This window comes from Sus scrofa, chromosome 8 (genome assembly GCF_000003025.6).
Source record: "Sus scrofa isolate TJ Tabasco breed Duroc chromosome 8, Sscrofa11.1, whole genome shotgun sequence".
Lineage (NCBI taxonomy): Eukaryota > Metazoa > Chordata > Mammalia > Artiodactyla > Suidae > Sus > Sus scrofa.
Genome location: NC_010450.4, coordinates 6663846 through 6679678, shown reverse-complemented (window position 1 = coordinate 6679678; position 15833 = coordinate 6663846). Strand labels below are relative to the sequence as shown.

General features: G+C 42.8%; 1 protein-coding gene across 3 annotated transcripts in view; it reads left to right on the top strand.

The window, feature by feature from the left end:
• The window catches only part of CLNK (cytokine dependent hematopoietic cell linker), a 164795-nt gene that overhangs the window by 90091 nt on the left and 58871 nt on the right, over positions 1–15833 (top strand). For all 3 annotated transcript variants that reach the window (XM_021101017.1, XM_021101016.1, XM_021101018.1), the window contains exons 5-7: positions 5180–5217; positions 10217–10358; positions 11628–11734. In XM_021101017.1, coding sequence (XP_020956676.1) covers positions 5180–5217; positions 10217–10358; positions 11628–11734 — 287 coding nt within the window. The remainder of the gene's footprint in view (positions 1–5179; positions 5218–10216; positions 10359–11627; positions 11735–15833) is intronic.

Here is a 15833-nt window from a genome sequence, read left to right as displayed (position 1 = left end):
CAGGCTATTTTCACTTGTAAGCACTTCCATGAACTTAAGCCCTTGGAGTGCAAGGCTGGCCCCTTGTCTGTGTCCCCATTTAGTGTCTTTGCAAGAACAGGGTAGCTGGCCGAGCCCCCAAATGCTATTGCCGTGGGATAAATCCTGGGCTGAAACCATTCCCAACAGCCCCCCCCCACCCCCGAAGAGACTGCACTTGTCTGCTGTGAGGCGTCGGAAGCCTGCAGGGTTCTAGAACCTCCTGTTTCTGTAGGAAGTGAAATCAGTTAATGGGCCTTTCGGATGATGATATTTCCAAACAGACACGTTCCCCAAGCACACCCGGCTCCTGTTTTCATCTCAGTCACAGGATTTTGGAGGGAGTGATGCAGGGGAGAAAGGGATGATTAGGGTTTGGGTTCCCAACTCGAGAGGCCAGCTGGACCTCCTCCGAAACCCATAGTAAAAGTCAAGAGGTCGGTGAAGCCCCGCTACCCTCAGGAAGCCGGTCAGAGCAGAGACAGCGGGGTCTCCCCCACGCATTTCCCTGAGCTTCTCAGTGCTAGAGCCCCTCCTGGGTAGCTGGGTACACACTGCCGAGAGTAAGTCCTTGTTTCATGTCCTGGTCGTCCTTGCAGCTACACGGGGCCATGAGTCCAAGTTTTGGTTGATGAAAAATCAACTCACAATTTCTGGGAGTTCCTGTCATGGCTCACTGGAAATGAATCTGACCAGAATCTATGAGGACGTGTGTTCGATCCCTGGCCTCGCTCAGTGAGTTAAGGATCTGGTGTTGCCGTGAGCTGTGGTGTAGGTCACAGACATGGCTCAGATCCTGTGTTGCTGTGGCTGTGGTGTAGGCTGGCAGCTGTAGCTTTGATTCCAACCCTAGTCTGGGAACTGCCATATGCTGTAGGTACAGCCCTAAAAAAAGCAAACAGAACAAAACAAAACAAAAAATTCCAGGAAACTTTCTTAAGAGAAAGTGTGGTGCATGGTATGGTTTATTCCTTCTTTTCCTTCCCTTCCCCTCTCCTGCAGATGTTAGCATCGGGGGGCGGGTGGGGGGGGGAACACCTCATGCCTGCAAAGCCCTGACATAGGTACATACATGGCCAATGCCCATCAAATCAAGGTCCCCTGACCATTATATATCTTGGGTGCTTTATAAGAAAATACCAAAACTTGGACCCCAGAGCAAACCAATTGCTTTGTCCCCCCCCCCCCCGCCCCGATGCTAACGTCTGGAGAAATCCCCCTCTGCCGGCCCGGAAGCCCCCTGAGCTTTCCATGGCCATATTCATCTTCTCTTCCTTCTTTAAAATGACTTTTAGGGAAGCGCTGTCTTTTGTAAAAAGACGTTTCCTCAAGGGGCTCACAGAAGTGAGTTCTCTGGAGCCTCTTGGTGCTGCTGGGTGCTGTGGGACCCTCCACGGACCCAGCAGGAGCACCACTCTCTCAGGGTGGTATGTGGAAACCCAACCTACTGGGCAGCTTCCCTCGTCTTTCTGGAAAATGGCCCTCTCTGAGAAGCCAGCCTGTCCTTCTGTTCTAGGAAAGCTCAAAGACCTGGGAGAATTTGGGAGGAAGGCCACGTTGGGGAGGGTCTGGGCCCAGCAAGAGGGTGCCAAGCTCAAGTGCACTCAACAAGGGAGCCGGTCAGGTTCTCCTGGAAGTCCTGTGGCTGGTTCCCGGTTCTGGGTGTTTCCATTGTCCCCTCACTCTCCTCCACAGCCGACCCTGCATCTATTGTCACTTATCATACACAGGGTCACAGGAGTGATCAGGAGCCTGGCATCTCACGGCCTATGGGGGAGGCAGGTGCCACCGTCTGTAAGAGTGTAATATGGCCATGGGTACCATACACACAGTGGAGGAGCTGAACGGGGTGTATTAACCCAGGAAAACTAACATCTATAATGTATGAACTATGAACGTCAGTAGTTTCATAAAATAAAGGTTTATTTCTTGCTCATGTCACAATCCAAGACAAATGGACAGAGGTCTTTTTTCCCAGTGTTCATTCAGGATTCTCTCTCCATTTACCAGTGGCTGCCATTGTCCCTGAGGACATTGGGGTCCTCTGTCCCTGGCCAGCCCCCCGGGGGCACAAATCGGAGATGGAGGGTCAAGAGGGACGGCTTGGGGCGGAATCCATCACCTTGGCCTTGTCCCAGGGGCCAGAGCGCCAGGCCGAGGCCACCCAGGGCAAGGCCTGCTGGGACCCGGAAGGACGCCAAGCACCCACAGGAGGAGGAAATGGCAGCATTTTTACTGCCACGCCAGGTGCCTGAAGAAGTGAGATCCAGGGCTGGAGGGAGCTCCTTAATTTTTGCCTGACATTGGTAGTCAGAGACGGTCCCCCTAAGGGAGATGACATTTAAGAGACAGTGTGACGGATGAAAAGGATCCAGGGCTGAAGAAAGAATGTTCTGGATGGAGGGACCGCACATGCAAAGTCCCTGGGGGAAGAGGAGCTTGGTGTCCCAGAAAACTTCAAAAGAGGCTGCTGGGGCTGGTGTTCAGAGGAGGAAGAAACTGGAAAGAGAGGTGACCAGAGACAAGGCAGGAGACAGGTTGTGCAGAGCTGCACTGGGCTGCGCTGGGCTGCGCTGGCCTCTGGGAGCCACGGCCGGGAATCGGGACCGCATTTGAGTGCCACACACTCATTTACAGTTTTAAAACTATGCTCTTAAAATGACATTTCCAGAACTCTGCATTGTTAATAACCCAGATAGGTACTGAGGGAAGCAGAGATAAAAGACAATCCCTTCCCCACAGGACAGTGGACATCCACGAGGCAGAAGTCATCGGGGGCTGCCTCTTTATTTAAGTGTCACTGTGAGTGGGACAAAAATAACTGTTCTGACAGTTCAGGGAGATGAAAGTAACCTGGATGGGGTCAGAAGAGGAGGCCCCAGGAAGATTTAAAGGCTGATGAGCACATTTGAAACCAAAGTGGAGGAGGCGGGGATCCAGGCACAATCAACCCAGGCAAAGACCCAGAAGTGGCACGAAGCCTGTTTGGCGAATCCAAGCGGGTCAGCCTGTGATGCTGGTGAAAGAAGAGACCCCCACAGCTCCCCATGAGGACGTGGGTATAATGACTTCATTCAACGCGGCCCAGCTCCTAAAATGAGATTCTCTTGAACCCTGAATGAGGTGGAATGAGGTGGAACTGCTTTTCCCAGATCATGGTGGCCAAAGCAGATCCCCAGTAATTCTGGGCTCATTGGCTCCTGCCAGACTAGCTGGTTTTTGTTTGGGTTTTGTTTTTTGTTTTCCAGCGGCCACACCCATGACATGTGGAAATTCCCAGGTGAGGGGCTGAATTGGAGCTGCAGCTGCCAGCCACAGTCACAGCTACAGCAATGCAGGATCCTTAACCCACCGAGTGAGGCCAGGAATCAAACCTGCATCCTCATGGACACCATGTTGGGTTCTTAACGCACTGAGTCACAATGGGAACTCCGACCAGCTGGTTTTTAATGGGTGACTTTATTCATTTAATGCAACACATGAGAGAGGACAGATTTCTACTCCAAAGGGCTAGAAGACCTGTGGGTTTTTCTGCAGGGGATCTTGGTAGGGGTGTAACTGTGCTGGGACAGAAAGATGTCATCCATGCCCAAAGGAAGCAGCCACTCTAGTCCTACCACCAGGATGGATTAGAGCTGGTGGCAGGTGCAGACAGGATTCTGCTTCTTCTGGCTCCTTATCTACTTAACAATTCCCCCATGCCGTGATTCCAGAGAACCGCGTTTCCACTGAGCCAAACTTTCATTAACTTACACATTACACCCTGCAGAAGACTTGGGCATGTTGGCCCCAAATCACAGCTGTTAGTTGTGTATTTTGGTATGGTAAGAGAATTCGGGGTGAAAGAACAAAGTTTAAGAATATGTTGAAGCCAAGGAGTTCCCATCATGGCTCATCGGTAATGAACCCGACTAGTATCCATGAGGATGCAGGTTCGATCCCTGGCCTTGCTCAGTGGGTTAAAGGATCTGCCATTGCCATGAGCTGTGGTGTTGGAGAGAGACGTGGCTTAGATCCTGCATTGCCGGGTTGTGGCGTAGGCCAGCAGCTGCAGTTCCCATTTGACCCCTAGCCTGGGAACTTCCAAATGCCACAGGTGCAGCCCTAAAAAGACAAAAAAAAAAGAAAAAGAGTATATTGAAGCCAGACCGAAGGACAGAAATCCTTGTCACACCATGGTCCCCTCCATGACTTGGACACAAGCCAGAAATTTGCCCTGAGAGTCTTAGCAGCCAAAGGAAGACGGGAAATACGATCTCTTATGGGATTGATGTTTTCCATTAAGTCAAAGCAAGCCAGCTCCTATGAAGTGTGCAGCTTCTGGTTCTGAGACCTGCTGGAAACTTCTCACATATGTGCTAATTCTAATACACAAGAGAATGTGAGAAGAACATTGTCTGCCTATAATGTTCCTAATGCTGACTCACAGTATGAAAACTATACTGCAACTTGGCAAAATTCAGCCTGTGAGGAAGCAAAAAACCTGCAGGTCATGGGAGCAATTCTTTGCTGGTTTTCTGTAATTGGAGAGTGACATGTAAAACATAGAACACCGACTGCACAAATGACCTTCAGGCACTCTTTCGTAAAACAAGCCCAAAGGAGGGAGGTGAGGGTTGAGAAACCTTATCTGAACAACGTTTATGCAACAAACACCCATCAAGAACTCATTGGGTCAATATTGGGCCCCGGGGCCTGAACCCAGGAAGAGATGAATAGATAGATGACTAGAACGGCCCATTCTCTCAAAATACATAGAGTCTATTCAAGAAGACATCATATGGCCAGGTTATTGCAAAGGTAACTGTGTGCTGGGGGGGGGGGGGGAAGCGCACCTGGCTCCAGAGTCATCACTTTGAGTGCAACCGATTGGGGGCGGGGTTCCTTCCAACCTTGTGTCTCTTTCATGGAGAAGGGGAACCTGCTGTAGAAAGAGTGCGCCTTCTTGGTTGGGATTTGATTTCCTTCCTCCCTTTCCCACTGCCCCTGTTATGTAAGAGCAGCAGAGAGAATGCGAACTATGGAATTATACACTGCATTCTGAGCAATTACAGTCAAAGAAAAACTAACCGAAATAAGCACGAGATTTCTGGAGAAGAACAAAGGCCCCGTCGTCTTTGCAATATTTTTCCATAACATTTGGGTCTGTTTTTGTTGGCAGGCCAGTACCGGACGATTCATGAGCCTCTTCTCGATTATGTAAGTTGGCGGCTTTCTTGACCTATTTTGTCAGTCTCTAATATTACAAAGTAAGTGGCTTTTGTCAAGGTACTTGGAGAATTGGAAAAAAAATATATATATACTTTGCTCAATGATGTAATTTCCCAGCAGAGAAAAAGAATTTCAATTCTTGGATAGAAAGCTATATTCCTACAAGACATGTAAATCAAATCATCATACTGTATGCCTTAAATTTAGACAGTGATGTGGCAATTATTTCTCAGTAAAACTTGATCAATAAATAAAGACTAAGGCATTAATATCGAGAAAGGTAAAAAATACTGTTTCAATTCCTCAGCTATAAAATGAAGATAAAATCAACTCACAATCACCATTGCAAAGACCGAATAAGGTGAAAATACCAACACATGGTCCTGGCAAAGATGCGTTAGAAAAGTACTTCCTGTCACTCACGGTGAAATTTTAAATTGTGAGACACTCTTTGGAGAGCCATTGCATAAGATCAACTAAGAAATATAAAAATGTCCATTTTCTCTGGCCCTGCAATTCTGTGGTTGGGAGGAGTTTAAAGAATTCATCTAAAATTTGGACTAGTATTTAAACACTCACATTTTATAATAATATATTTTAAAGGGCAACATGCTGGGATCATGCTAAATAGTCAACAGTAGAGAAACTTTGGCTCTATTATGATATATTCATATTATGATGCCATGAATAATACCTACAAAGAATTTTAATGACTAAAGAAAATTTTAAATGTATGACATGAAATCAGATATCTTATACAAATCTAGTTATTAAATTATATGTACATAATTCGAATAATTTTAACTAGCATATTTGTTGCTTAGCTGGAAATTGGGCTCATAAGGTAACTAGTCTTTGCTTTTACCAAACTACTTCAGAGTGATGATAGAAAAAGTCATACACTTGGGACTAGTAAGCAGCTTGTCTAAATATATTCGAGCAGGAGAATAATGCAGACCTAGAATTTAAGTTGAACCCCATCTGATAATTCCAGGTTCCTACGTTGTAATAAAATCACGGCTTTATTCACTTTTTCTGCTTATACAATAAGAGTGCCTAAAGCACTGCGCACATATAAAGTACCTAACAGAAGCTAGGCAGACTTTAAGAGGAGAGAAGGCCCTCCCTTATCTCAGACTTTCTTTAATCGTAGTTGTTATTACAGTAGCAGTCATCATCACATTTACAGCCAGTATTTATTGAGTGCTGACCAGCACACATTTTCCTAAAAGTTTTTCATTCCTTGTCTCAGTAGTTAAACACTTCTGCTTGAGTAGGACGCTGGCTGTGCCTTTGTCAATATGGCCTTTATGGTGTTAAGGTCTATGTTCAGGTACGTTCCTTCTCTACCCACTTTATTGAGGTTTTTTATCATAAAGCGATGTTGCATCTTATCCAATGCTCTTTCTGCCTCTATTGAAATCATCATGGGATATTTTTCATCCTTCATTTCGTTACTGTGATGCATAGTGTTGAATGATTTGCAGATTCACCCATCCTTGCCTCTCTGGAATAAATCTTACCGTTTTGTGTCTTTTAATTGGTGAATTCAATCCATTTACATTTGATTATAGTGTACAATTCTTTTAATGTATTGCTGTACTTGACTTGCTAATTTTTTGTTGAGGATTTTTGTATATATATGTTCATCAGTGATTTGGGCCTGTGATTTTTGTTTTTGGGTGTGTTCTCTGTGCCTGGTTTTGGTATCAAAGCTATGCAAGCCTTGTAAAATGAGTTAGAAAGTATGCCCTTCTCTTTGATTTTTTGGCAGAGTTTGAGGAGGCTCTTATTAAATCTTCTTTGTTAGGCAGAATTCACCAGTGGGTTCCTCTGATCCTGGACTTTTGTATTTTGAAAGGTTTTTTGATTACTATTTCAATCTCCTTGAGGGGATTCCATTATGTTTCTTCATGATTCAGTCTTGGAAGGTTGTATAATTCTAAGATTTTATATCCATTTCTTCTTGGTTATCCAATATATTGACTTATAGATAGTCACACTAGTCTTATAATCTTTTGTATTTCTGTAGTATTCCTTTTATTGTTTTTGTTAAAGTGTAGTTGATTTACAAGGCTGTGCCAATTTCTGCTGTACAGCAAAGTGACTCAGCCTCATATATATGTGTGTGTGTGTGTGTGTGTGTGTGTGTGTGTATACATATGTATATAAATACATTCTTTTTCTCATCTTATCTTCCATCATGTTTTATCTCAAGGACTGGATATAGTTCCCTGTGCTATACAGTAGGATCTCATGCTCATCGATTCCAAATATAATAGTTTGCATCTACTAACCCCACACTCCCTGTGGTATTTTTCAATTTCTCCTCTTTTATTTTATACCTGGGTCTATTTTTTTTTAATCCACCTAGCCAGTCTGTCTTTTAACAGGTGAATTCAATCCATTTACATTTAGGGTGATGATTGAATATGAGGACTCCGTCCTGCCGTTTTATCTTTTTTTTCTGGTTATCTCCACTGTTTCTTTTTTCTTGTGTTTCTGTCTCCCATTTTATTTTGGCAGTTTTCTATGATGTTTTTCTCAGTTTCCTCGTTTTTTAATGTTTCATGTCTCTGCTCTAGATTTTTCTTTTGTGGTTACCATGAGGTTTGTATCAAATGTCTCATAGATAAAGTGGTCCTTTTTCTGCTGATAGCATCTCATGTTCATTTGTCTCTATAGGTTGCATTCTTTTCTTTGCCCCCTCTTCATTTTTGTTGCCAGAAATTATCCCTTTCTACGTTGTGAGATCATAACCGAATTTAAGTAGCGATCGTTATTTTCAATGGTTTTCACTTTAACTTTTATGCTGTAATTACTTAACAACCTTTTCTGACATAGAGTTGCAGTTTTCTGATTCTGTCTATTTATAAACTTACTCAAAGTTTTGTGTACTTTTAGCTTTTTGTTTCAGGTAGAAGAGCTCCTTTCAACACTGATTGGAAGGCAGATCTAGTGGTGACCGCCTCCCTCAGCTTTTGTTCGTCCAGGAAAGGCTTTATTTCCCCTTTATATCTGAAAGATAACTTTTCTGGACAGACAATTTTTAGCTGATAGTTTTTATCTTTTAGTATTTTGAGTATGTCATTCCTTTCTCTCCTGCCTGTAGAGTTTTGGCTGAGAAATATGCTGATAGCCTAATGGGAATATCTTTGTAGCTTACTGTCTTTTTTTTCCCTGACTGCTTTGAAAATTCTTTGTCATTGACTTTTGATGGATTTGATATAATGTGTTTTGGAGAAGGTCTTTTTACATTAATTAAGTGTTCTCTTAGATTCATGGACTTGTATATCTAGTTCCTTCCTCGGGTTTGGGAAGTTCTCAGCTATTATTTCTTTGAATAAGCTCTCTGCTCCCTTCTCTCGCTTCCCCTCCCAGAATACCCGCTATTCTTCTGTTGCTTTTTTTCCAATGGAGTAAGGTTGTTCTCATAGAATTTCTTCATTTCTCTAAATCTCATTCTCCCTCCTCTTCTATCTGAATCATTTTTAAATTTCTATCTTCTTTTTTCCTTTTTTTTAGGGCCACATCTGTGGAATATGGAGGTTCCCAAGCTAGGGGTCAAATCAGAGCTGCAGCTGCTAGCCTACCCCACAGCCATAGCAATGCCAGATGTGAGCCACGTCTGCAACCTACACCACAGCTCATGGCAACACTGGATCCTTAACCCACTGAGAAAGGCCAGAGGTCGAACCCCAACCCTCATGGATACTAGTTGGGTTCGTTAGCACTGAGCCATAATGGGAACGCCTTCCAATGCTTTTTAATATATTTTTCATCTCATTTATTGAGTTGTTTAAGCTCCAGAATTCCTGTTTGGTTCTTTTTTTAGAGTTTTGGTCTCTTTGGTAAAATATTCCTTCTGTTCATTGGTTTTATTCCTAAGCTTATTGAATTGCTTTCTGAGTTTTATTACAGCTCATTGAGTTTCTTCAAGACACCTATTTTGAATTCTCTATCAGTTGGATCACAATCTGCTATAACTTTATGTTTATTTCTGGATAAGTGTTACATCCTTTTTGTGATACTATGTTACCACGGTTTTTCATGGTGCTTGGTGAATTGTTCCCCTACCAGTGCCTTTGAAGTAGTAAGCACTTCTCTTGTTTAGGTAAAGATTTATTTACTCTGATTCTAAAAATTCCACAGATTGGTAATTTGAGGTCTTTCTTTTGTTTTTCAGTAGGTTCTGCTATGGTTTTTGGGGTTTTGTTGCCTGAGCTGCCTCTAGTTATATTTGAGAATCAGCACTTTCTACCCTGCACTGCCTCTACCAGCATTGTCACCGGTGCTCTTGTCATTGATGCTTATGCCTCTGAGGTCACTGGTGCCTTGCTTCTGCCAGTGTCACTGCTGCCGCTGCCATCTTTGTGTCCAGCATCACCTGAGTAATGGACACGGTCACTGTAGCAAGAGACGGGGAGCTAGAGTGGCAAGCCCTACTGCCAAGGGCAGGGGGTGCCAGAGTCACAGGTACGGCTAGAGGGATGAGGGTCAGGCTAAGATGCTGCTGCAAGCCAGTTCCTTATGGCTGAGGGCATCACTGCAGCCAGGGAAATAAGAGCCATGTGCACCACCTCTACTGCTGCTGCCAGGTTTTCTGGGGGCCATGATTATGGGCACCACCTCTACTGCCCCCCTGGTTCTACCCCCTCTATGTATTCCAGTCTACTCACCTTCAGATGCGCAAACATGTGGATCTTTCTGGAGTCCTGGTGTGTTGGGCAAAGGAAGCTTTGTTGAGTTATGTTTTACTAATTGCAGATGAAGGGAAGAAACATCTCTACCACCAAGATGCTGACATCACTCTGGAGACATGGTTAGAATTCTGCCCACCACAAGAATTTAACTGTCTCCATCCCAGATGCTTAAATCTTAACCTCTGAGCTAAGAGGTCTACATCACTGCCGTAGCTAGCACTGTAGCCTATAATCTCTGTTATTACTGTACCTTCTCTTGACTCACTCAGATGTTCCCTCCTTAGGAAAGGAACTTTGCTGCAGAACTGGATGGAGCAAAAGGCCATAAAGATGATGACTACGAAGACCCAGAGCTTCAGGTGGCAGAGGCATGGCAATCAATGAAAATTTTACCAGCCAGGCCTATAAAGGAATCTGAATATGCAGGTAACGTTTGGGGCCTGAAATCTGAAAATGCATGTCCATCTGCAATATTGCAGTCACTACTAAAGATGCAGATTCCGAATTAAACAGGTGAAAATCCTGCCTCCATGGCTTATTAAATATATGACCTTAGGCAAGCATCTGAGAGTGAGTTCCTCTACCTGAAAATCAGGTTCATGATAATAGAACTTACCCCTGGAGAGTTCTTTGGAAGATTACATGCATGATGCATATTGAGTTCTCACCAGAGGACTCGGGACAGAGGCGGAGCTCTGTGACCTTTGGTTATTACTACCATCATGGTCATCTTGAATCCTAGAAACAGCTGCTGAGCAAGGCAGATGATGGACAGGCAGGAAGCCAGTTAATATTCCTATTAAGACAGAGTTGCACAGAGGAGAGTAAAAGGAACGAGTTTCTAACACGAGTGGTTTGTTCTTCCAGGAGCCCGCATATGATTGATTAGCACTAGGGTAAGGCAGCAAAGCCAAGCTTTTTAAGAGAAAGAAGATCTTATTTCATCCCACCTTTGCCTCTTTCTAACTGGAAAGAGCTGCCTTGGGCAGCTTCAGTAAGTTCCCTGAACCTGTAGTAAAGCACGTGGAAGGAAGGGAAGCGAAAAATCACTTGTGACTTCGGAGAACCTGACCTACTGAGATGAAGCTATTGAGGGGAGACGCACCTTATAAATAATAACTCTACTCTTTTGCTCATTCACTCAACAAGCATCTACTATGTGCCAGTTTCCATGCTCGGATTGGTCAAGTGACGTAAAGACACCCAAAGCACAACCCATGTTCTCAGGAAGGTCATGATCTAGTGGCAGAAACAGACAAACAAATAAGTATGACAGAAAAAGTAAAGTATAAAATGTATATAATTACGTGAAGCATATGGTTAAATACACTATATATATTAAGTATATAATACAGAAAGGAGAGCCAGGAGTGGTGTGCGGGGCAGGGTGGGGGTGAGATCTAGGAAGATGTTCAAAGGGCCTAACACAGCCCACGCCTTGAATGATGAGGATTCCCTGAGCAAATACGCGAATGAAGACTGTTCAGGTCCAGACTTTGGCGTTTACAGGTATCAGCCAAGAGGAGTGATGGCTCCACTTTGAGCCTCCGCCTCTTCATCTAAGTGGAAGTAGAATGACTTGTCTCCTATCCACATTGTGATGACTCAATGAATCTGTAGATGTGCAAGTATTCTGTAAATCGTCACGTGCCGAGTCCATGTAAAGTATGCCTTTAAATTTTTCCCTTTTCACAGATACACGCTATTTTAAGGGTATGATGGACACACCCCTTTCCTTAGACCCCAAGACTTCTATCCCCACACACGGGCAAACATGGAACACATGGACGAGGCTGGAAGAAGTGAGTAAAGGCTTCTTGAATTTTATAGGACGTATTCCTTGCATTTGTTGAGATTATAACTGACTTTATAATATGGAATTTATTATTCTGGCGATACTCATTAGCTGATTTTCTTATGTTAAGCCAATTTTGTATTTCAAGATAATCTTTATTCATGCTCTATTTGCTATTTCCTTATACCTTGCTCGTTTCAGTTTGCTAATAGGTATGGTATGTTTGGGCACATGACGTTATATATTTTTTTGAAAATTCATATGTAAGAAAAATTTCTAGTCTTTTTTTTTCTTTGTCATTAATTTCTAACTTAATTGTGATGATGCCTATCACTGATTTGTTGAGGCTTGTCTTCTGGTCTGGCATTTGGTAAATGTTAACAAATATTTGGTGTGTGCATAGAAAAGAAAGAAAAAAAATGAAAGAGGGTGAGGAAATCCTTGACCATGTGGATCAAACATGTATAAGGCACTTCCTAGCAGCCAGGAGCTTCTCCACCTCTCGTTCCCAAGGCATCTTATTAGGTGATGAGCAGGGCAAGCTCAGTGAGGTACAGAGGGATTCAGCTCATGGGACCACGATCCTTTAGAATAAGCATCTAGAAAGGAGAAGAACTAACTAACATTCGTTGAAGATTTTCTGTGAGTCAGGCATCAGGCTAAGGACTTTTACCTGCCTAAGGACTTTCATCTGAGGCTCATCCTGTTCTCCGGAAGCAGAATTTAAATGAATGCAATCTTTTTGATAACATATCATTTTGCCTAGACTTTAGGCCCCATGATTCCAACTGCTAATTATGTAGCAATAAGTACAGTCAACCCTGCGTATCTGCCAGTTCCCCAAATGTATATTCAAGCAACCGAGGATTTTTTTTAAATTCCAGAAAGTCCCAAAAAGCAAAAGCTGAATTTGCCCCATGCCAGCAACTATTTACATAGTATTTACATTGTATTTACAACTATTTACATAGCATTTGCATTGTATTAGGTATCATAAGTAATCCAGAAATTATCTAAAGTACAGCTGACCCTTGCACAACCCTGGAGTTAGGGGTGCCAGCTCTCTGGGCAGTTGGTAATCTCCATATAGGAGTTCCCGTCGTGGCTCAGCAATTAGAGAACCCGACTGGCATCCATGAGAACATGGGTTCAATCCCTGGCCTCACTCAGTGGGTTAAGGATCTGGCATTGCCGTGAGCCGTAGTGTAGGTCACAGACACAGCACAGATCCCGCGTTGCTGTGGCTCTGGTCTAGGCCGAAGGCTACAGTTCTGATTGGACCCCTAGCCTGGTAACCTACATATGCCGCAGGTGCAGCCCTAAAAGACAAAAAAGACAAAAAATTTTAAAAAGAGAAAAATCTGCATATAACTTTATGTCAGCCCTCCCTGTATGCGATTCTGCATCTGTGGATTCAACCAGCCAAGGATTGTGTGGTCAGTAGGTAGTACTTAGCGAAAAAAAATCTAAGTAGACCCGCAGAGTTCAAACCCATGCCATTCAAGGGACCTGTACACAGGAGGATGTGTGTAGGTTCTTTCCAAAGACTGACTATGCCATTTCCTGTAAAGGCCCTGGGAATCCATGGATTTTGATATTTGCAGGGAGTGCTGGACCCAATCCCCTGCAGATACCAATGGATGACCCTAAATCAAACAACCTCTCTGAGATTTGTAAATTCATCCACAAAACAGGAATAAAAAAATCCCTGCCACGCGTACTTCAAAAAGCTGTTGAGACCACAAAAGATAACCTTGGGAAAACATTTTGTAAATGCAAGTGTTCTAAACACATATAGAATTTTATTTTTAGTAACCCTTTTGGAAATGTTTAATTTTCTTAAGGCAGGACTGCATAAAATACAGATTAATCATGCCTGGGGTTGCAGTGCTATCAGTCAGACCATTTTGGTGCATTTTACGCCAATGTTTTCTGTGCAAATGTACTTCACGCAAGGGCGTGCTTGTTGGATAGCATGTACCTGCTTTTCTTCCCTTTTTACATTAAGTTCTGGTCACAGAACAATCTCCCATGTGATAAAAAAAAAAGAAACATTAATAAGCATAATCTTTATAGATATATCATTCCTCATCATTAGATTTTTAAATTATTTTACTTAACCATTCGGGGGAAACACTTTAAAGGGTTTTGGCATATGTTATAAAATTACTTCCTGAAAAATCATTTTAATTTACCCTCCCAGAAAGTCTGTGTTGGAGTTTCCACCTCATAGAATTCTTGCCAAAACTGGGTATGACCTTTTCAATCACAATTTTGTTTTAAAAAAAAAGAGATTTCGCTATTCTTTTTTAAAATTCGTATCACATTTATTAGTGTGAACATGCTTTTGACCCTTTATCACACACTCTTCCTTGTGCATTATGTTCAAATTATTCACCTGTTTAACCTGAGGGCTTCTGTTAAATATTGACGAGAAAAGGAAACAACGCATTTTACCAAGTGATTCCATTCACACAGAAGACAGCCGACAGAGCTTGGGAGAGCAAGAAGAGGGGTGAAATACCGCATACTTTCTCTTGACACAGACACCAAGCTGAGTGCTTTAATCATTCACTGCAAATTCCTTCACGAAAACTCTGTGGGATGCCTCCATGGGCCAGACACAGTCATGGGCTCTGGTCCGCATCAATCAACCACCACGGCCCTCATGACACTCACACCCAGTGGGAGGGGACCTGTGATCAACAAATGGATACATCATAGATATATAGACAATATGTCGAGTGATGAGGACTTTGATAAAACAATGAAAGCAGGACAGTCAAGGAGGGTCTTTCTGAGGGAAGATGACATGAATGCATGAATGACATTTAATCGTTAAGATAACCTTGCAAACTTAATATTCAAATCCTCATTTTAATGGTTTCAACTTTATGAGCTCTATCCCTCAGGCCAGTTACTTACCTTCTCTGAGCCTTTATCTTAGCCATCAAATCTCACAGCTTTTATGATAGTATATACACATACATACACATATGCACATGTATGCACAATATATACATACACACATTTACACGTATATACACATATTCACATAACATACACATGTGCATGCATACACATATACAACATGCATACACAACATGTACGTACACACATACACACCCATACATACACACATGCATACACATATATACACATATATACATGCAAACACATTTACACATGCACACACAGCATCTCAAATACATATACATATACACATATATATACACATACATGCATATATACACATGCATACACATGCACAGATATGCACATATACATGCATAAACATATACACAAACATATACACATATGCATATATACACATATACACATGCATATACAGGTGAAAACGCATATACACATGTGCATACACAGCATCTCAAATACATATACACATATATACACATATAGACACAACACTCATATACACATGCACATATGTGCATACACATATACACATATATACATACACATACACATGCAAACACATATACACAGGCATACACAGCATCTCAAATACATATGCACACATATATACACATATTCACATATACATACACAGACAGACATGCACAGTGCCTGGCGCAAAGCAATCAGTATATATATAATATATAACATCACCATGAAGACAGGGACCACGTCAGCCCCGGCACCTGGCACAGTGCCTTTATCTAAAAAGTTCTCAGCAGGCATGGGTTAAAAGGATGGAAATGAACAAACTCTCAGTCATTTGATCCGAGCCTTGAAATATGAGCAGCTTGAAATCCTGATAGGAAGAGAGACCCGGTCTCCTTCCCCCAGTTCGTTCTATTCACATGGAACCCTTTCCAGTCTGTCCTTCGGAGTTTCCATGTGAATATTTGCTACCATCACCAACATGTGCAACTGGGGCAGCCCCCCAGCTATCTGGCAGGGAGAGGGACATCTGGGGGCACTCATCCCTAATGAGTACCTAAAACATGACACAGAGTCAGGGAACACTGGGTATTTTAGAGTAACTGGGCCAGAGGGTAAAGACACGAGTTCTTGTCTGGTTATAAAGACTAGAAAATCCTGACCTAAAAAGTTAAGCTTTTCTTTCCCTAAAATCACTGCTA